A 20632-nucleotide genomic window follows, 5' to 3' on the forward strand; every position below is an offset into this window, starting at 1 on the left:
TATAACCTAACTCCTCGAGCGTTAATGCTTTATAACCTGACTCTTAATGCTTTATAACCTGACTCTTCTAAACTCTTAGACCTCAGACGGCCTTTGGCGGCTCCTGGTGTCGCCTGTTCCACATCAGGATTTTTCACTGAGCTCTTTTCCTAAACTGTGACGAGAAAAAAAGGTGAATGAATTAGAGTGACGTTATTAATCTGGTATTACGCCCGTATTCACACGCCTGTCCTTTGGTTAGTAGTCTGCATGTATTCAATGTTGACGACAGTATAAAGGAGCCAGATGACCCTGCCGACTGTGGCTGTGGGTGCAGGTAGGTCCGCCCCCCGACCCCCTGCTGTCCGCGGCGGGGGTGAGGTGAGGAGCCGGAGCTGCCCCCAGTCCGCTCCTGTCCTCCTCTCTGCCGGACACAGCTGCTGCATGTTGGCGCGGAGCTCTGTGGTCATGGACAAGCTGCTCCACGGGCTGATGTGGATGCTTTTGTTCCCGTCCTGCACATGTTACGGTAGGAATGTTCTCCTGAATCCACCGCGGCTGAAGGCGGAGATCGTCCATGTTTGCGGGTTTGTGCGGGGCACCGTTGGTTAGTGTGGTTTTTGTTGTTGGAGCCTCAAAAAGGTTCCTCAGCTGCTTCTGAGCACAGTTCCCGACCCGGAGTTTCTTCAAACGCGCGGTTGAGATGGTCTGAAGAGTTTCTGGGTTTTTCCAGCTGCGTTTTCAGATGTGAAGCAATGAGGCGTTGGGGGCGGCTGATGTTGGGAAAGTTTGCTGGGGTGGGATGTGTCCCCCTCCCCCAGCTGTGTCGAGCTCCGCGGCTCTGCTTTGACTTGTGCTCAGATTTGAAAAAGAAAAGCTTCTTGTGGCTCCTGGAGCCACCGCGTCGTTGTCATGTTAATCGAAGGCACAGCCTGAGGTGCTCTTTGTCAGTCTGGCTTCATTTACACCCCCCGCTGTGGGGGGGGGACATTTCCTGTTTTCAGCTCTCGGGGTCGATGGTTGCCCCGAAGTGAAAGAGCAGTTGGAGGCAGCAGCAAAACAAACCAGTAGGGAGGTCTGGGTGCAGGGCCACAGAGTTCCTGTTGAAAACTGGTAAGAATGGGATGGTTTCAAATATCACTGAATTAAGATCAAAGACATCATGTGAGTTGATATAAAGTGAGTTTTGGTCTGACACGTGATGCAAACATGTCATCACCGTGCAGCTACTCAGTAAAAATGGACTGATGAGTGTTGTTTGGATTGATCAGGACCTTCACCTCCTGGTCTGGAGCAGCTCTTCACACTTTATGTTCTGAGGAACTCGAACTGCTCCAGGCCTAAACTCCTAGACTCCAGATATGTAAGGACGGAACTTCGGGTGGTTCTGGATGCAGATTTCTGCACATTCATGAAGTCAGAGGTGGATGATTTGGCATCAGAACCCCAGTGTAGAACATGAGGGACGTGTTCCGTCTCTGTAGAACTTAGAACTTGATGTGATTGATTATTACATCTATAAAGGCATCGCTCAGAAGAAGCTGATCATGTGCTGGCTGGTTCAGATCTGTCTGCCTATTTATGGTCCCGACAGAAGCTACTGCTCCTCTCTAGCTCTTCACATACCCAGCCCGCAGTTACACACTAATGCTCCAGCATCAACCCCACAACCTGAACTTCAGCCACCTCAAAGATCTAAAGATTTAGTGATAGAAGAGATTTATAAATGCGGAGAGGTGCTGCTAGAAGGTTGCTAATGCTAACGTGAGTTAAAGATGAGTTAAAAATCATCAACCTGATGTTTGTCTCATAATGATTAAATAAAAGATTGATGGAGAGAGAGAAAGAGAGAGAGAGACTTATGCTGGTATGTCTGCAGTTGATTATAATTCCAGATCTGGAACTGATTAGACCATTCAAGTCACTTCCAGGGACAATGTCTGTGTGGGCTGGAGCTGCTGTGGATTCGGCTGTCTGCTTTTTGTTCTGTTTACTTGGTGCCCTGAGCAGGCTGTAAGTACTCCGAGGCTCTGCCTCAAACAAAACGACTGGTCACATGTTCTTTTTATATGGACCCCGTTCCAGGCAGGAGATCAGAGGAGCCACAGAGGGGGGATGGGGGGCCCAGACAGTATCTCTGGCTAAAATGTGAATGTGGTGTAAGCAGTCGTCAGCGCAGCTCCAGATTATCTGCAGATAGTTTCGGAGTGGACCGACATGTTTCTGTACACTGTGAGGAGGGAAGAAAAGCACACAGCAAAACATAAATGTGGAATTTACTGTCGCAGGAAGTGATAAAGACAAGGTACCAGTGTCGTTATGTTCAGCTATGCTTGTGGGTCGAAGCAAACGACCCTGGGAAATGACAACATCAGAACCAGGTCCAGCAGCATGAGTGTGGTCACACCATCTACGTGTCATTTGCTGTTTTAATAAAGTTTTTAGTCTGTTTCTGTGTTGTGTAACTGTGCTCTGACTCAGCTGATTGTGCTCGGTCTGCCTGTTGCCCTCTAACTGTTGAACCCTCTGTGTTTTGTGCAGCTGAGTCGAGTCCATCGCTGGATGCTCTTCCTGCCACTGGAGAGGGTGAGACCACAGCCTGTTCCTGCTCAGACACACACACTGTCCCGTCTGTCACACATAGACTGTCTAAACATTAGTTTTGTGCTGGTGTATTGTGCTGAAACTCCACTGTTGCCCAGTTTACTATCAGTTATTGTTTTGGCAGGTCTGAATCGGGTGCTACAGTATAAAAGACCATGTTATTGCTACTCTAGAGTAGTTCTGCAGTGAGCTTTGTGGTTCTGCTCCAACTGGCAGCTGGAGTCCATCTTACTGGACACTGGCGGTTGCAGCTGGTTTTGCAGCGTAGCACCATTTCATCATTAAATGTGCGCTGTGAGCATTTAATCACAACCTGTACGTGACTGTGACGGTTCGTGTCTGCCATGTCTGTCTCCTCAGGTTACTTCCTGGAGTTCCAGGAGCCAGTCAACAACATCACTCACTTCCAGGGACAAACTGCTACGCTGCACTGCAAAGTGACAGGAAACCCCCGGCCAACAATCCGATGGCTGAAGAACGACGCCCCGCTGGTCCAGGAGCAAGGACGGATAACGATCCGCAAGACGGAAGCAGGCTCCAAGCTGCGAATCCAGGACCTGGACACCACGGACACGGGCTACTATCAGTGTGTAGCTTCAAACACACTCAGGGTCATCTCTGCCACTGGAGTCCTCTATGTCAAACTGGGTAAGGTTTCCCTCCCTCTCCCTTAAGGTCTCTAGGTCTCTCCCTCCCTTAAGCTTGAAGGTCTTCTTCCTGGGGGGAGTCGTTTGCTTCCTGTCTTCATCCAACTGCTGGTGGTCAGAGAAAAGGCTGATTTATGGAATCGACAGAGGCAGTTTTTAGCCTTATACACAACATAAGTTTTAAACAAGTGTGGTTGGATGGTGAAACCAGGGAGCAGTGGGCGGAGCTATAGACAGGCTGCTGGGACCTTACCTGAGCCTCCAGTCACATTCCCGGTCACCGCTGACACCTCTAACATCTCACACCTCTGTTTGGATTTCAGGACAGATGCCCACACATGGCCCCGATCAACTGTGAGTCAACTCTCTCTCTGTCTGTCTTCTTTCATCCCTCCATCCGTCCATCCATCTCCGTCAGACTGTTTCTGTGCTTCTTCCATAAGAACTGAAACGCTTTGATTCCACTTGCTCATTTGTGAGAGAAAGCCATAGAGGTTAGCGTAACGTCTCCTGGTTCTTTGCCTCATCGGTTTTCAGGTCACCCGACAAAGGCTTCTGTCAGCCATATCGAGGCATCGCCTGTGCTCGGTTCATCGGTAACCAGAGCATCTACGTGGAGTCTCCGCAGATGCAGGGTGAGAGTGAAAATCGGATTACAGGTAAGAGCACCGAAGGAGCTGAAGGATATGTGTCAATGGCGTCATTCGCTCTATAGGTTACCAAACATGTCCTCCTTTAATTCCAGCTGCTTTCACCATGATCGGCACCTCCGCTCAAATGTCGGATCAGTGCTCCAAGTTTGCCGTTCGCTCGCTCTGCTTTTACGTCTTCCCTCTGTGTGACGAGGGCTCCAGGGTCCCCCGACAGCGGCAGCTCTGCAGGGACGAGTGCGAAGCCCTGGAACACGACCTGTGCAGCCTGGAATACACGGTGGCTCGGTCCAATCCCATGATCCTCATGCAGCTGCAGCTCCCTCGATGCCACCTGCTGCCACAGCCTGGAACACCGGATGCTGCGTCCTGCATGCGCATCGGAATCCCACCAGAGAACCTGAGCCCATGTAGGTGGATACAGCACATGGATCTGAACCGAACACCTGATCTGTGCTCTTATCAAACATGCTGTTAGCCGTTGAAACTTTCCTGGAAACACCTTCCTAACAGCCTAGTGGCAGGTTCAGCTGCTCTGAACCCAAAGGTTTAGAATCTGATCAGGCTAAACCTCTGCAACTGTCGAAAAACAAGCTTTTGGAAATTTAGATGAAACTGCCATTTTGGGAGGGCACTTCCTGTACAGGTCACATGACTGTCACCTGATCATCTGACCAGGAGGTTTGGTATATGTGACCCCATGAGTTGAGTGGAGGCATTGAGCTAAATAAGGTTGAGTTTAGGCCCCTCAAAGTGGTTGTTAGACTGGCATCACCACAGCATCTTACGAGATTGAAAGAGTCAAGCTCCTATATTAATGTTACATATTTTGCATGTTACATTTATTTTGTTCTGTTAAATGTACTCAATGCTGACAACTTTAGCCTTGAATCCAACATCTCCATTGATGTTCACCGACGGTCTGACTGTGACGTTTGTGAATGTGCAGATTCTCCATCAGATGATAGCTGTTATAGTGGCAGCGGGGCTGGCTACAGGGGGACCCTGAGCGTCACTAGATCTGGCTATCAGTGCCAGCCGTGGAGCGCTCAGTACCCTCACAGTCACCACCTGTCCCAGGAATACCCAGAGCTCTGGCACAGCCACAACTTCTGCCGAAATCCAGGCGACCAGATGATGGCACCCTGGTGCTTCACCCTGGACCCTCAGGTCAGGTTTGACCTGTGTGACCTCCAGCCCTGCAGTGAGTACAGCACTGTGTATGGAGACACAACATCTCACCATGAAGAATACAGCAAACTGAGATCGTTCAGTTCAATTCATCTTGATTCATCAGCGTCTGTTACAGTCAAAATTGCCTCTAGACACTTTCCAGAATCCCAGGGCCTGACCCCCAACAAGCAACAGTGGCAAGAAAAACTCCCCTTTAACAGGAAGAAACCTTGAGCAGGACCAGAGGAGGATGGGGAGAGGAGAGGAGAGGAGAGGAGAGGAGAGGAGAGGAGAGGAGAGGAGAGGAGAGGAGAGAGAGGAGAGGAGAGGATGATAAGGTGTCACTAGCTCCTCCAGGTAGGATGGATCCAGGCCTCTGAGGACCTTGTAGGTCAGAAGTCACCTGACAGGCCTCTGTCACCCCACTGGGTCATGGTTTCCTCTCCTCTCCTCTCCTCCTCTCCTCCCCACTACCTGTCCTCCCCCTTCTCCTCTCTCTCTTTACCCAGCCGGCCATCAGCAGGAGGGTCCCCCTACATGAGCCTGGTCCTGCTCAAGGTTTCTTCCTGTTAAAGGGGAGTTTTTCCTGCCACTGTTGCTTGTCTGGGGTTAGGCCCTGGGATTCTGGAAAGCGCCTTGAAACAATTCTGATTGTAAAAGACGCTATATAAATAAAGATTGATTGATTGAGAAGAAGAATTTTAAAAATTATTTAATAATTTAATGGGCAGTCAATGAAGAGACGCCAGTACAGGAGTAATGTGATCTCTTTTGTCAATACCTGTCAGAACTCTGGCTGCAGCATTTTGGATCAGCTGGAGGCTTCTTAAAGAGTTGTTTGGACACCCTGATAATAAAGAATTACAATAGTCCAGCCTGGACGTAACAAATGCATGGACTAACTTTTCAGCATCATGCCGCGTCAGTAGCTTCCTGATCTTTGTGATGTTCCTCAGGTGAAAAAAGGCACTTCTAGAGATTATTTTAATGTGTGAGTTTCCTCATAGAGAGACTAGATGTCAGGAGATACCATCTAGAGTGATCATGTGATCTAATCTATCCCTGAGAGGTTCAGGACCAAACACCATGTCCTCAGTTTTGTCTGAATTAAGGAGGACATTAGAGGACATCCAGGATTTTATGTTTTTAAGACCAGTCTAGAGCTTCACTAGCTGCTCTGTCTCCTCTAGTTTCATGGACAAATATAGTTGAGTGAAAAGGATTGGTCCAAGTACAGAACCTTGAGGAACTCCATGGCTAACCCTACTGTATGAGGAGGGAACACCATGGACATGAGCAAACTGGTATCTATCAGATAAATATGATCTAAACCAGTCTAGTGCTGTCCCTTTAATCCCAATCACATGTTCCAGTCTCTGTAACAGGATGCTGTGATCAACTGTATCAAAAGCAGCACTGAGGTCCAGCAGAACCAGCATAGAGACCAGTCCATGATCTGAAGCTATGAGAAGATCATTAGTAACTTTAAGAAGTGCTGTTTCTGTGCTGTGCTGAGCTCTAATGACTGACTGAAACATCTCAAACAGAAACACAGGCGTATTACATGCAGTCTACTGAGATAATTGATAATGTGAGTTTTTATTACATTAGATATCACCGTCAATTCAAGAACTTGCCTCTTTTATAAGAAGCTTTCGTCTCTAAACCATAATATCCTGCTCCTAACATGTGTTTGCCAGTCTGGTACTGGTACTGGCTCAGTGGGAATATTCAGGGAAATGATTTACTTTTGAGTTTTACCTCATTTCACTGTTCATCTGTCATTCCCAATTGGGACATTCATGGTGGGTCTCCCCCAATTACTTTCATGAAACAAACATCAAACCAGTCAGACCAGTCTTAGATGTGTATAATATATAAAAGGACAAGATGAATCTTGAGCCTCCTGTTCTCTTCCTTCACCAGCTCCTCCGGAGAACATGAGGAAGGACATCCTGTTTATTCTGGTTCCTGCCGTTTCCATCCCACTGGTGGTCGCCTGCCTCTTCTTCCTGGTTTGCTCGTGTCGCCATAAAAAACAGCCTTCCAGCGACTCCCCAGCTCACTGTCAGCTGAGCTCGCCACACCAGGACGTGGAGCTGTCGCTGCTCAGCCAGCACAAGGCCCAGGTACCCTTCTCCATAGACACTGGTGTTACGGTGTAGTCTGATGCTTATGTTTACTGTCAAAGAAACTGTAGAAGAAAAGACTTTACAGCTTGTTGGAAGGGTTGAAGGCTTCAGGAAACAGAGCAACCACACGTGAGCTGCTGCAGCTTCAGAGAGACTCTGACTGGTCGGGCCAGATGATGTTTTAGTGTTTTTGGAAAATCCTATCAAGACAGAGAGTAAAATTAGTTCTGCAGCTTTAGAATGTAAGTGATCCAAATATCCATGCGAGGAGCCGTCAGGAGAGAAGACTTTTGTTCTGTAAAGAAGGTTTTCTTCTCAATATTTTCCATGATGTCACAGCTGTATAAAACCACAGGAATCAGGAATCAGTGCATCTCACTGAGCTAGAACAAAGAGCGTCGGAGCATCGCTGTGCCTGCATGGAGCATCTTCAGAGATGGTTCATGTCGTTGCTGCAGCAGCTTCTCCTTGTCTTCTACTGCAACCCTTAAACAACAGTTTTCCCTGCTGTGGTCTGGTTACACCTGTGTTTTTCTGGCTTCAGGTCAAGCTGCAGGAGATCAACATGTCATCTCTGCGCTTCATAGAGGAGTTGGGTGAGGATCGTTTTGGTAAAGTTTACAAGGGGCACCTGTACGGTTTTACAGCCTCTGAGCCGATGCAGCTGGTTACCATCAAGACAGTCAGAGACAGAGGTGACCTCACACTGTGTGAGGAATTCCGCCAGGAGGCCTTGCTGCATTTCCAGCTACAGCACCAGAATATTGTGTGTTTGCTGGGTGTGGTCACCAAAGAGCAGCCAATGAGCATGGTCTTCAGCTCCTCCAGCTTAGGGGACTTGCATGAATTCCTGGTGATGCGCTCTCCTAATTCAGACATTGGGAGTTCAGATGATGACAAGACCTTCAAGTCCACCCTGGAACAGGCAGACTTCCTGCACATTCTCACCCAGGTTGCTGCAGGAATGGAGTACCTGTCAAGCAAGCAGGTAGTTCATAAAGACCTTGCTGCTCGTAACATTCTGGTCTTTGACAAACTCAGCATCAAGATCCTCAACCTGGGCTTCTCCAGAAACGTCTACTCTGCCGATTACTACAGTCTAATGGGCGCCAGCAGCTTTCCCATCCGATGGATGTCACCAGAAGCCATCATGTACAGAAAGTTCAGCACCGACTCTGACATCTGGTCTTATGGTGTGTTGTTGTGGGAGACATTCAGCTACGGTCTGCAGCCATATTGTGGCTACTCCAACCAGGAGGTGATTGAGATGGTGTGCAGCTACCAGCTGCTGCACTGTCCAGACGACTGCCCTGGCTGGATTTACACCCTGATGTTGGAGTGCTGGAGCCAATTACCGGCTGGGCGGCCTCACTTCAAGGACATCCACATGCGCTTGCGTTGCTTGGAGACCTTGTCTGACAGCACCAACTCAGCTCAGATGTCTGGATCCAGCAACAACACCCAGCTGAGCCACGTCAGCACCAGTCCTGCCAGCCATAATGGTATGAGTGCCACCAATGCCTTTCACTACATGAGTCCTAAAAAAGGTTCTCCATTCCATCAGCCCCAGTTCATGCCCATGGTGGGCCAGATCCACCAGCTGAAGGTTCCCCCTCCTATTTACATCCCTGGATACCAGTCCATGCCATCTTACCCATATCTGCCCAACTTTTACCCCATGCAAATACCCCTGCCCATTCATCACCCAAATCAGTTGGTTCCTAAGGCCGGTTCTCATCATAATGGCAGCGGCTCCACCTCTCCTGGTTGTGTCACTGTTGCCCCTTCCAACACCTCTGTCACAGAGATGCCAGCTTTGCTAAATGAAGACAAGACCAGTGAGGAGCTGATGGACGGGATGTCCCGGAACAGGCTGGACCAAAGCAGGGACTTCTCAGTGGCTGAAACAGAGCTGCTAAGTGAGGCCGAGTCACCACAGACTGAGGAGCCGCTCAACCACGTGACCGACACATAAACAACAGGGAAGATGAATGTTTTTCAACCCGTTTCAGCAAAACCCGCTGGATGTTTTTGATATGAGGACGCTAGATAGTTGTCATGTGCCACATGTGTGTATCTTGTAAAGGGCTCCGTCATTATTATAGTTTTTATTACTATGCATATTATTAAGTTTTTCATTTGTTATAAAATTAATCACATCCATCAAATCACCAAATGTGTTTTTAAGTCAATAATTTGCCACCATGCATGCATCATTGTCCCATTCCTACTGTTCATGTCATGTAAACACAAATGATCCATTCTGGGTTGGATGAGTGATGCGGGGCAGTTGGGGCTGTGGTCAGGAGGGGGTAGAGGAAGACAAAATGCTCCTTCATACAGTCTCAAATGGCATATTTATGCAAAGCTTTTATTAATTTATTGACATGAACAAACAAAGTTATGTATAATATTTAGACATTTCAGCCAGTGAATGAATGATTGAGGAGGTGGGCAGCTCAGCCTCTTGGGAACTGGGCTGAGAAGCAGAGGGCTGTCGGTTCGAGCCCCAGGGCAGACAAAACATGGAAGGTGTTCTGGTAGTGGGGGAAGGTCCAGAACACCTTCAGAGCACTGCCGAGACACCCTAGAGCAGGGGTGGGCATCGAGGGCCGTATCTAAGCCAGACTTTCTGTCCTACAGGTAAACACTTTCACCTGGGGTTCCATTTACCTTGGTGAAAGCGTTTCCTGCCTGGTAGCCCGGCTTGAATTCAACCCTCAAGGGATGGATTTGACCTCCTCTGATGGGCAGGTCCAATCCATGAAGGCTGGAATCCAGCCAGGTTTTGCATCCTACCAGGGAGAAACCACTTTCACCAAGGTAAATGGAACCCCAGGTGAAAGGGTTTACCTGTAGGACAGAAAGTCTGACTTGGATACGGCCCTCGAGGGCTGGATTTGCCCACCCCTGCCCTAGAGGTACCAAACCCACCAATGCTCACATATGCAGGGCCTTATGATGAACTGGAGAATCATCCAGGGGGGGACCTGCCTTCACCTATTGTGCCCCCTCCCTGTGACCCCCGAAAGGGATAAATTGGTTAAGAAGATGAGATGAGAATGAATGAATCAAACCCACAGTATTGAAATGAGAAGGTTGTAGGTTCTGTTGGACCTTTAGTCAATAACTGAGTGATGTACCCCAAATGAAAGGTTCTCACAGGAGCAACGGTGTTGACCCGGTCATTTTTTGTCCTCTGTCCTCTCATTGGGTGGACACACCTGCTTGTTCAGTTGCTGGTTTCAAACCTGACAGGAGGGTTTGGAAATGAACCTGGATGTTAGTGAGACATCTGCGTTTGTTCTTGAATGTTCCAGATTTGGATCCTGGAGAAAAACTTGGCTGGATTTTCTCCTTTGTCACCACACAATGTTTAATAAAACTCTGCTTTTGAATGAGTTTGTCAACAATGAAATGCAATGATCAAAGAATGAGCTATGAAATAATTCAGATACAGATATATTCCTCGGGTGGGTTGTAGCGTCGCTGATGTCAGAGACGACCGGGAGCTCCAGCAGGAGACCCAGCTAAACGGAAAGGAGGATTTTACGCAGGTTTCCTGTTGTGAGCCCTGTAACTGAGGTAAAACACATGTAACAGTAGAGAATAGGTTTATGGTGTATGTACAGTAGAGCTTCAGCAGGCTCCGACATCTACAAGTGTCACAGGTTATCTTCGTCTTACATCTGTCAAAATATCCAGATATGTATTATCTAGTTAATGGTACGTATGTAGAACAGTCAGTTTATATTTTACAGTTTTGTACATGTTAAATATGTTGGAAGAACAAATCTAAGCATTCTCAAACCAAAAACGGTCAGCATCAGAACAAAAGATGGAGCAGCATCGAGATATTTACATCATTTTAAACCATCCTGACAAAATCAAGCTTAGGTTCTGGAGAACGTTGATCCATCTGTCCTTGGGGAGCTTTGATCTCAGGACGCTTTTCTGAACTCGTGAAAACCATCCAACTAATATTTCTACAAACACACCGAAGCAACAAGAGGCCCTTAAAAATCATCTTTTGTTGGCAAATATTGAGCCTCCTCCGTATGAGCGGACCGACCTGTCTGACCAGTCGGCTGCCTTGAGGAGGCTTCGCAGCCTGCAGACACTTTGGTTTCAGACCTGATGGGTCCAGACCACTGCAGCTGGAACACCTGGAAGGTGTCCTGGTCAGTCAAGACAAGAAAACAGCTGCTGTGGGGACCAAACACCAACACAGCAACAGTTTTAGTCACTCTTAATTAAGCAATCACTGGTAATGTGGTCAACAATTCATAAGAATATGGATTCAGACAATAAGGGATGAATAAGGCGCTCTCCGATCAGCTGATCTGTCACTAACACGACCGGGGTCCAGCTTTATTTTGCTGCTGCTGTTTATTCTATATGAGAAAGGAACCCACGTGGAGACAGATATGTGTTGAATGGGTGAAGAAGGAAGCGGGTCCTGCTGAGATTTCAGGCCCTAACATGCACCGTCAGCACACAGAAGACTGTTGTGTGAGTGGAAGCACTAGCTGCAACACACCAAGCAGCGCAGACATCATCTTTACTGGATTATTAGGGAGAATATACGGTACGTTCTGCTGCAGCTCTGGCAAGCACACCAAACTGAAAGGCACCACTGATCATCTCAGCACTGGATTCATGGTCGACCGCTGCTACGTAAGAGTGTATGGCACTTACTGACCTACAAGACATGAATGCATGTTTTCTTAGAAAACTTTTCACTCTGTACTACTACTAAAATATTTTCTTTACATAGCAAATCATTTATAGAAAATGTAGCAATTTAACAATGACTCTTCCTATGTCAGCAGGTTATTTGGGCGTTACACAGTGAGTAGATGTTTGGTGGTTACTGAGTGATAACTGCTCTTTTGTTGGCTGCTGTGCGATGCTGGGCTGGTCCTGCTGCTGTACCAAGCTCCCAACAGCAGGCGTGGAGTGTTCTCTGCTGTGAAGAAAGGATGCGTTTCCCCCTGAAGCTCCTCCATTTCACACATGAGCATGCTCTCACCATCTGTCTCCGCTTCAGCAGGGACTTCCTCGGGGCTGCAGTCACTGCTGTTGTTAGTTGGACAAAGTATCTTCTCAGGTAATGCTGAAAATATATGGCTGGCAACAGTGGAGACCTGATGGTCCCCATTTTCTAGAGTAAACAAGGGGCTGGGTGGGGGGTCATCTTCCATGTGAGGGTTCTTGCAGTGGATAGTGGTCCCCTGCACATCTGGACTCCAGGGCTGTTGTGGTGTGGGTGGTAGCAGGAGGCAGTCCTCTTCGGCAGAGAGGCTGAAAGCTACAGAGGTGACAGACACGGTCTGGCTCGACCTCTCCAACGGAGGGGACCCTGAAGTTTCTGGGGAGGTCTGGGGCGTCACTGAAGGCCACGGCGAGCTACAGACAAAATAAACAGAGCAACACCTTTTTTAATGAATTCAGCTGAAATATTTATCTCCTGCAGTTCTTCTTGGACACCTGGTCTGCGTGCCCTGACAGGGACCAACAGTCTGACCGGGTGTTTTCTTACCTGTTCTTGAGTACAAATTGTATTTAAAATGCAAATGAAGCTGCTGCAAACACAGGAGCCATGAAACCAGTGAACCTGCTGCCAGTGAACCACACGTTTCAACATATACCATTGTAGGTTAAGTCTTTATACAGTATGTGCACCTTTACAGGAAAGAGCTTGGTTATCAGAAGAACCCTGAAGGTCTCCACACCAGCAAAAGAAACAATGTCTTGACATTTTACCGACTGATAGCTGGAAACAGGTGTGACCGGCTCGTGTCCTGATACCTGTAATACTTGTATATACTCCACTGCATGATCATCAGCAGCACTGATACTGTGTATGATAGGAGGACCTGGCGGCACAGCCCAGAGCTCCTCTCTTCTTATCTGTAAGACCAAGCCACCACATGGACTTTATTTCATCTGCGTTTCTTTGCATCACTCCCCACAGCACTTGACCAGGGGAGGGTGAACTGACCAGCATATAGATTCCAGTCTCTGCCTCTCTGTCTCATTGTGAGCAGACCCACGCTATAGCTGGCCTGTCAACCGGACTCTTTTTCTGACAACAAGGGAAAAAAGTGGTCTTTTGGGGTCCCACCCCTCCCGAACAGCTTCCACAGGACACTGTTGCTCAAGAATCTGGGTTATGACTAAGAGAGCGCCATCCTCACCAGCACCCTGTCATAGATCCTCCTAGGGGTATCCAGAGCCTATAGCATCCAGACCTCCTTGGGCTCTACCACTGTAGAGCTGTATGATCCCCAATGAGAAAGAGCTACATGGCAGACATGGTTTCAGCTCCTCATCCCCACCAGAAACAGCACATACAACATTGCTCCATGACCTCACTAAAATGTCTAGAAACAGTCTTGGGTCTAACAGATGCTGTATAAATAAGGTTAACTTGAATGAAATAAACCCCCTCGGAGATAGAAAGCTTTAATATTGGTGCCCATCAGCAGCACCTACACAAGCCCCACAAGGGAACTCTTCTTCAGGCAACCCTCATCTCTGCTGTTTACCAACTGGGCTCTGGATCACTCAGAGTCACTTCAACCACAGCTTCAAACTGACACCTCCACAGTGGACCATGGTATGCTTCTACACGCTGGTGTAGGAGGGAGCTGAGGAGTCAGCAAATATCCTGCAAGGTCTCAGCAAAGCCTCAGCTTCCTGTAGGTCTCTAAATTAAGATATAGACCCTTCCTGTTGCTGTAGCTTGAATTTGATTTGAATTGAACTGAACTGAATTGAATCTATTTGACCTTTTCTCCAGCCTTCTGAGCCAAATCATCTCCAGCTTTGCACAGCTTCCATCTGTCCAAAACAGCTGGTCCATCTAAACCATTAGGGTGAATGCCTCAGGGGACCTGAGCTGGACAGTTAACACCAGTGACCTCATCAAGAAGGTTCAGAAGTGCCTCTTTCTGAGGATTTTGAGATGTGCTGAGTTTCTCTGACCCCTCTGCTGAAGAGCTTCTGCACTGTAGAGACCTACAGCTGGACAGCCTCCTCCTCCAGGTGCACAACAGCAAAGTAAAAGGAACCTCCAGCTGGTCCAAGAAAGGCTTATTGGCTTGTTGGCTCCCCACCCCCAACACTCCACAACAGTCCCCGATGACCTACCTCAACACACGGTGTGTGCCAACTCTACTTATTCTCCTCATAAAGCATTTTTCTTTTAACTGTATTCATCCGGCTGCTTGAATAGCCAGAAAAACGACTTCTTCAGCCTCCTACAGTCATCACTCAATACAGCTGTGACCCCTGTAGCTAACCAGCAACAACAATGAACACTTTAACACTACACCTTTGCTGCTACCTTAAACTTGTATTACTCTTTACATTATTCATAGTCTCCTCCTACTACAGCAGTTTTAGACTACGCCCATTCATGCTGTCATATTCATCATTCAAGGCATCTCAGCCTTTCACGCCATCTCATGGTCAAACAGGGGATTCATCATGGGAAGTACTGGTTGTTGCCCTGGCCTGAGATCTGGGTGGGCCCTTTCCTCCTGATGATCCCATTCATCGTTTAACTGGGACAACAGGGAAACTCTGTGAGGCTGAAAACCAGTTCCTGCCTCCATCGGAGTTGGGGGGCAAAGGGTAAATCAGCCTCCCTCAGTGGGACTGGACTGGGTGTAGTTAACTCTTCAAGGAGGTGTATCCAGGGTTCAAACATGGATCACATCAATTGGTGTTGCTGGTTTTTATTGATCAGGCAGCAGCTGAAGACCAGTGCTGGTTTTACAGAATCAACTGATCAGTGAGTGATCCCAGCAGGATTCAGGCATGTGTGTGTGTGTATGTGTGTGTGTGTGTGTGTGTGTGTGTGGTGTGTGTGTGTGTGTGTCTGTCTGTGTGCATGTGTGCCTGTGTGAAAACACAAGCACACAGTGAAGATCAACTGTGATTAATAACAGGTTGCACTCGGTGAAATCTGTATCTGCCTGAGTTGTGGGGACCTCGGTCTGGGTTACCTGGTCTTTTAGCTGGGTGTATCTCTGTTCTTCTTGGACTGAACACTTAAGCGCTGGTGCCAGCGGTGCCATTGAGACGACCGCGTGTGGTGTGTTGACTAGTCTCCGACAGTGACATCACTGAGACGGACTCAGTGTCTGACAGAACACTGTTGGTCCAGTCATTACTCCAGCTGCAGAGACAGGGAGGGTGTTTGCATTGAGACAGGTTTCAGCCTTTTCACCATCATTTAGTTCATTCAGTGTATCTATTATCATCTGTTACCATCTAATATAATCTATTATCATCTCTGATCACCTAGTATCAACGTCCAACTCATCTGCCTGCACTTACAGGCTGTAAACACACATGAAATTAAAACATGATTGAGTCCTGCTGCTTGACTGTGGTGTCATGTCCATGTCTCTGGGCTTTATGATAGGTACTTGAAAGCTCTCAAAACAGGATGTACACACACACACACACGCGTGTGCACACAGAGACGCGCGCACGCACACACACATGCACACGGCCAGAAATACAGAATCACAAGGCTGAAGCTGAGGCTTCAGGTTTCAACGGATGTCCTCCAGCTTATTGAAAATCAGGGAGAGGTAATCCTCAGAAATGTAGTGATGATGACATCAAGTGTGTGTAGACGGTTTAAAGTGTGACAAGACTTTTGTTGAAACAGGAACTGGGATAATGATAATGGTGGTGGTGATGTCTCTCACCAGATGAGTCTAACAAAGATCTCCATGGTTTGAGTGTAACTTAAAATAGGAAAAACCTGATACGTACAACCAAAACAAAAACAATATAACATTGCAAATACACCCCCACCTGGGTGTGTGCATATGTGTGTATCTGAGTGCTGTGTGCTGTGTACTTGTGTTTGTGTATGTGTGTGTGTGTGTGTGTGCATGTGTGTATGTGTATCTGTGCGTGTGTGTGCTGTATGTATAGCTTAGTGAGGTAATGCTGTAGCCTCAGAGGAAGATCACTTCACGCCAACCCTCTTTAAGGACTTTAAAGCTTGGCCTTCTCAAATGTGTTGCTGTCACCCCAGCTGTAGTCTCTGCTCTAGTCTCTGCTCTAGTCTCTGTTGTAGTCTCTGTTTTGGTCTTTTCTCTAGTCTCTTCTCTAGACTCTGCTGTAGTCTCAGCTGTAGTCTCTGCTGTAGTCTCTGTTGTAGTCTCTTCTCTAGTCTCTGCTCTAGTCTCTTCTCTAGACTTTGCTGTAGTCTCAGCTCTAGTCTCTGCTCTAGTCTCTTCTCTAGACTCTGCTGTAGTCTCTGTTTTAGTCTCTTCTCTAGTCTCTGCTGTAGTCTCTGCTCTAGTCTCTGCTGTAGTCTCTGTTTTAGTCTCTGCTCTAGTCTCTGCTCTAGTCTCTTCTCTAGACTCTGCTGTAGTCTCTGCTCTAGTCTCAGCTGTAGTCTCTGTTGTAGTCTCTGCTGTAGTCTCTGCTCTAGTCTTTGCTGTAGTCTCTGCTCTAGTCTTTGCTGTAGTCTCTGCTCTAGTCTTTGCTCTAGTCTCTGCTCTAGTCTTTGCTCTAGTCTCTTCTCTAGTCTCTGCTCTAGACTCTGCTGTAGCCTCTGCTGTAGTCTCAGCTGTAGTCTCTGTTGTAGTCTCTGTTTTAGTCTCTGCTGTAGTCTCCGTTGGTCTCTGCTGTAGTCTCTGCTGTAGTCTCTTCTCTAGTCTCAGCTGTAGTCTCTTCTCTAGTCTCTTCTCCAGTCTCTGCTGTAGTCTCTGTTGTAGTCTCTGCTCTAGTCTCCGTTGGTCTCTGCTGTAGTCTCTGCTGTAGTCTCTGCTCTAGTCTCCGTTGGTCTCTGCTGTAGTCTCTGTTGTAGTCTCTGCTGTAGTCTCTGCTCTAGTCTCAGCTGTAGTCTCCGTTGGTCTCTGCTCTAGTCTCTGCTGTAGTCTCTGCTCTAGTCTCCGTTGGTCTCTGCTGTAGTCTCTGCTGTAGTCTCTGCTCTAGTCTCGTTGGTCTCTGTTGTAGTCTCTGCTGTAGTCTCTGTTGTAGTCTCTGCTCTAGTCTCCGTTGGTCTCTGCTGTAGTCTCTGCTGTAGTCTCTGCTGTAGTCTCTGTTGGTCTCTGCTGTAGTCTCTGCTGTAGTCTCTGCTCTAGTCTCCGTTGGTCTCTGCTGTAGTCTCTGCTGTAGTCTCTGCTCTAGTCTCCGTTGGTCTCTGCTGTAGTCTCTGCTGTAGTCTCTGCTCTAGTCTCCGTTGTCTCTGCTGTAGTCTCTGCTGTAGTCTCTGCTCTAGTCTCCGTTGGTCTCTGCTGTAGTCTCTGCTGTAGTCTCTGTTGGTCTCTGCTGTAGTCTCTGCTGTAATCTCGGTGTTTCTCAAGTGTAAGGCCCTGTTCACCAAAGTGATGTTCTGAAGTTGTGCTGAACGATCCCGAATCACATGAAAAAGACTGACTAAAAGGCAGCCAGGTGCTCTGAACACAAAACAAGCCCTGGTTTGACCTTCTGGTCTTCCTGCCTCGTCCGTTCAGAGTTTAGGAGGAGTTGCTAATGTTCATGATTAGCTGGGACAGTGATACAGATGCAGAAGTTTTGGACCACAACAAACTTCTCTCTCACCTTTGGCTGGATAAGCGGGTAAATGTGGTGGCCTCCTGAGCAGATAAGGCATATTTAGCTGTAGAGAAGGTTGTTTCCGTCTCATTCTCAGTTGCGTGCACCAGTGTCCCATTACAGTGCTGAGTAAGAAGAAACAACACCTGAATAATTAACATGATGTCCATGTTCAGGAGGACTCGCTGCTTTCCAGTTGGTGTCAGCCAGTGACCTACATTCATGAGCTGGAGGTTTTGAAGAGGCAAGTTAGAGACATGACTTCTTCCTGCATCGGGCCCTGGACCATTGTTGGTGCTTCTCTTGTTCCTCAGGCTCTGCCTCAGGTGCTCGTGAAGCTTCCTCCTCTGCTTTCTGTTGTGGAATCATAAACTGGATGGTGAAACGGCTCAGAGTGGCACCACAAAATGTGACCACAAGCAGCCGGATAACGAGACCCTGGCCCTCAAGGTCCTCTTTCTGAAATGACCCAGACAGCTCCAAGACTCAAATACAGTCACAATGATTAAGAGTTAAAGACAAGACTAAACAGGAGCTAGAAGATTTCAGTCATGAGTGTGCTCTGTCTGGTCAGAGGACCAGATGAGGATCAAGAGATCTGAGGAAATAATCTGTTGGATTATGGGGAAGCAGCCCCTGAGAACACTGACAACAGCATCCCTGCAGAGCCTGCAGTCTTCTTATCTGAAAGTAGGTTTGATTGATAGATTCTGTATCTTCTGATCTTCAGAGGGTCACCCTGAAGCCTTCACTGCAGCATTCATGCTGATAATAAACTGTATTTCTATTTTTCTACCCCTTCCTTCTTCGTCTACAGCCACCTGTCTGCCAGATTATTAAGAGCTAATTAATCTCCTGGTTCTCTCCACCAAAAGTCTCATTCTCATCATTTGAGCTGCTCCAGTTGGTGTGAAGGTCTAACTTCCTCCTCTGGTTAGTGTTGCCTCATGAGGACAGCAGGTTCCTGGTGGGACAGGAACCTGTTTGAGGTTCTTTATGTTACGTTTAAGACCAGAGGAAACGCCTGACGATAAAATACACACACACACACACACACACACACACACACCACACACACACACACCACACACACACACACACACACACACACACACACACACACACACACACACACATAAATTAAACATGAAATGAGATGTTACTTTGTTCTGCAGTAGGCAACAACACACACGATCCCAACCACCAGGAGAGCGATGCAGATGCCCGTTATCGTCAGGACCCTCTTCTGATAGAGCTCCTCAGCTTCTGCAGAACAGGACAGTTCAGTCAGTAACACACACATAAACACACACACACAGACGGACTGTTTTTAAGATCGGCAACATTTGAGCTGAGTTATTGACGTAAAACCTGAGGAAGCACACGTGCCTGTACACAGATGGGTCGACACAGGTAGACCTTCACCTAGACAAAGGTCAAAGGTGAAGGCTTTGAGGATTGGCTCAGCAGCATTATTGAATCTACTGTTTGAATCATTGTTTCTAAGTGAACCAATATCTGGGCTCTGGTACTGGAGCAGCCCAGCAGTGTGTCTTACAGCTGGGGAACTAAGGGCTTCAGCAGCAGGTTCTCAGGGTCACCAGCTACATGCAGACATACAACATGTGTCTGAGCCTTAGACCAAATATAAGTAAACTTTACAGATGTCCAAAGATTCAGAGAGAATCCTCTTGGTGAACGTCCAGAGACCTGAGTTGTTGCTTGAAATTGCAGATAAATTTTAAACAAATTCAACTCAAATTCAAATCTAGGAACAGATGTGTTTTAATTGATGAGGGATTGGTTTGAAATTTTCAATTTATTTTTTAGAGATAGAAGTAAATTGAAGGAAATATGGCTGGTTTTGATTTGTTAGTATTTCCATTGCCACCATCTGAGCCTTTACTGTTCTGGTACAATAACAGTTCTTGTAGGGGCTCTGGACTAACAGGAACCTGTGTTCAGCTCCCACGATGTCTTCTAAGGAGCTCAAACCAACAGGCACGAGGAGGATGGATGAAGAAACATGGATGCTAACTGGCTGAAGGTTCCATTTTGCTTATTTATTTTTGCATGGTGAACTTTAGCCTAATTAATCACGCACATTTGTTTATTCAGCATGTCGACAGTCAGAGAAACAGACGTACTGTAAAAGCTGGCCATCACATAGTTCTGACAGCGATCACCGGTGAACTCATTTGGACACCTGGAGTCAAAGAAGGAGAGAAAAGACAAGGAGTTAAAGTGTGAAGGAGCTGCAAAACCCCACAGCAGTCATCACTGGTGTTAGACCATAGAGTTCTACCACAGACCTTCATCTTACAGACAGGGTTCTGTGTCTGAAGGCCAGGATTGAACATGAGAGTTGCATGAATGCAGAGATGCAGCCTCGGTGTAGATGGCGGCCCTTCAGACAGCAACAGCTTGGACTTTCAAAACCAGCTTGACAATGTCACATGTGCACCTGTAGGGCTTGTCTTGGTTCTATGTTCTGGTCTGTTAACTTGGACCTGATCTTGAAGCACCTTTGTGTTTGGTGGACATCAGCTCATGGATGCTCAGAACTACTCTCACAGCTGCCTCACAGGAGCAACACCTTTCATGCAATAATGACAAAAGAAGAGCAAACACTGACAGGCAGCCAGTGGCTGTCAGTTGAGAAAAGAGGTCAGAGATGATGGTGGAGGTCTGGAGGTGAGTGCAAACAGCAGCAGGTCACATGACCCCTGTCTCCAACCAGAGTTTGGATGCTCTGAACATGTAAAGATGAGCTGTAATGACATGTCAGGTACATGCAAATTTCAGCCGACTGGTTCTTTAGCGGCTGGAGTCTTTTGAAGAGTTTAACTGAGCTCAGAGCAGAAGAACAGAG

The 20632-nt window shown here is 47.4% G+C and overlaps 2 protein-coding genes across 5 annotated transcripts in view; one reads left to right on the plus strand and one right to left on the minus strand.

Annotated features, from left to right (window-relative positions):
* Positions 1-103: 103 nt before the first annotated feature.
* On the plus strand, positions 104-10583 carry ror2 (receptor tyrosine kinase-like orphan receptor 2). Of its 2 annotated transcripts, none has more exons than XM_057018897.1 (9): positions 104-508; positions 2521-2565; positions 2944-3231; positions 3554-3584; positions 3768-3889; positions 3976-4290; positions 4830-5084; positions 6980-7182; positions 7730-10583. In XM_057018897.1, exons 1-9 carry the CDS (start codon positions 286-288, stop codon positions 9158-9160), a joined length of 2913 nt encoding a protein of 970 aa, XP_056874877.1. In that variant the 5' UTR covers positions 104-285; the 3' UTR covers positions 9161-10583. The 2 variants fall into 2 exon arrangements, with proteins under 2 accessions (XP_056874877.1, XP_056874878.1); XM_057018898.1 differs by lacking the exon at positions 104-508 and adding an exon at positions 617-1092.
* The window catches only part of nrg1 (neuregulin 1), an 18159-nt gene continuing 7057 nt past the window's right edge, over positions 9531-20632 (minus strand). For 2 of the 3 annotated variants that reach the window (XM_057018900.1, XM_057018899.1), the window contains exons 4-8: positions 19908-19966; positions 18924-19026; positions 17979-18114; positions 17767-17885; positions 9531-12594 (exon numbers count right to left, since the gene is read on the minus strand). In XM_057018900.1, coding sequence (XP_056874880.1) covers positions 12030-12594; positions 17767-17885; positions 17979-18114; positions 18924-19026; positions 19908-19966 — 982 coding nt within the window. In that variant the 3' untranslated portion in view covers positions 9531-12029. Of the gene's footprint in view, positions 12595-15200; positions 15374-17766; positions 17886-17978; positions 18115-18923; positions 19027-19907; positions 19967-20632 lie in introns of all 3 variants that reach the window. The other variant, XM_057018901.1, reaches the window with a different exon arrangement.

This window comes from Takifugu flavidus, chromosome 20, assembly GCF_003711565.1.
Source record: "Takifugu flavidus isolate HTHZ2018 chromosome 20, ASM371156v2, whole genome shotgun sequence".
NCBI classification, from domain to species: Eukaryota; Metazoa; Chordata; class Actinopteri; order Tetraodontiformes; family Tetraodontidae; genus Takifugu; species Takifugu flavidus.

What these genes read in the sequence shown, in the direction of transcription:
- ror2 (XM_057018897.1), top strand. Translation starts at nt 286, where the DNA reads ATGACCCTGCCGACTGTGGCTGTGGGTGCAGGTAGGTCCGCCCCCCGA. An exon ending in AGTCCTCTATGTCAAACTGG is followed by an intron (nt 3,232 to 3,553) that starts GTAAGGTTTCCC and finishes TTTGGATTTCAG; the next exon opens with GACAGATGCCCACACATGGC. An exon ending in ACCAGAGAACCTGAGCCCAT is followed by an intron (nt 4,291 to 4,829) that starts GTAGGTGGATAC and finishes GTGAATGTGCAG; the next exon opens with ATTCTCCATCAGATGATAGC.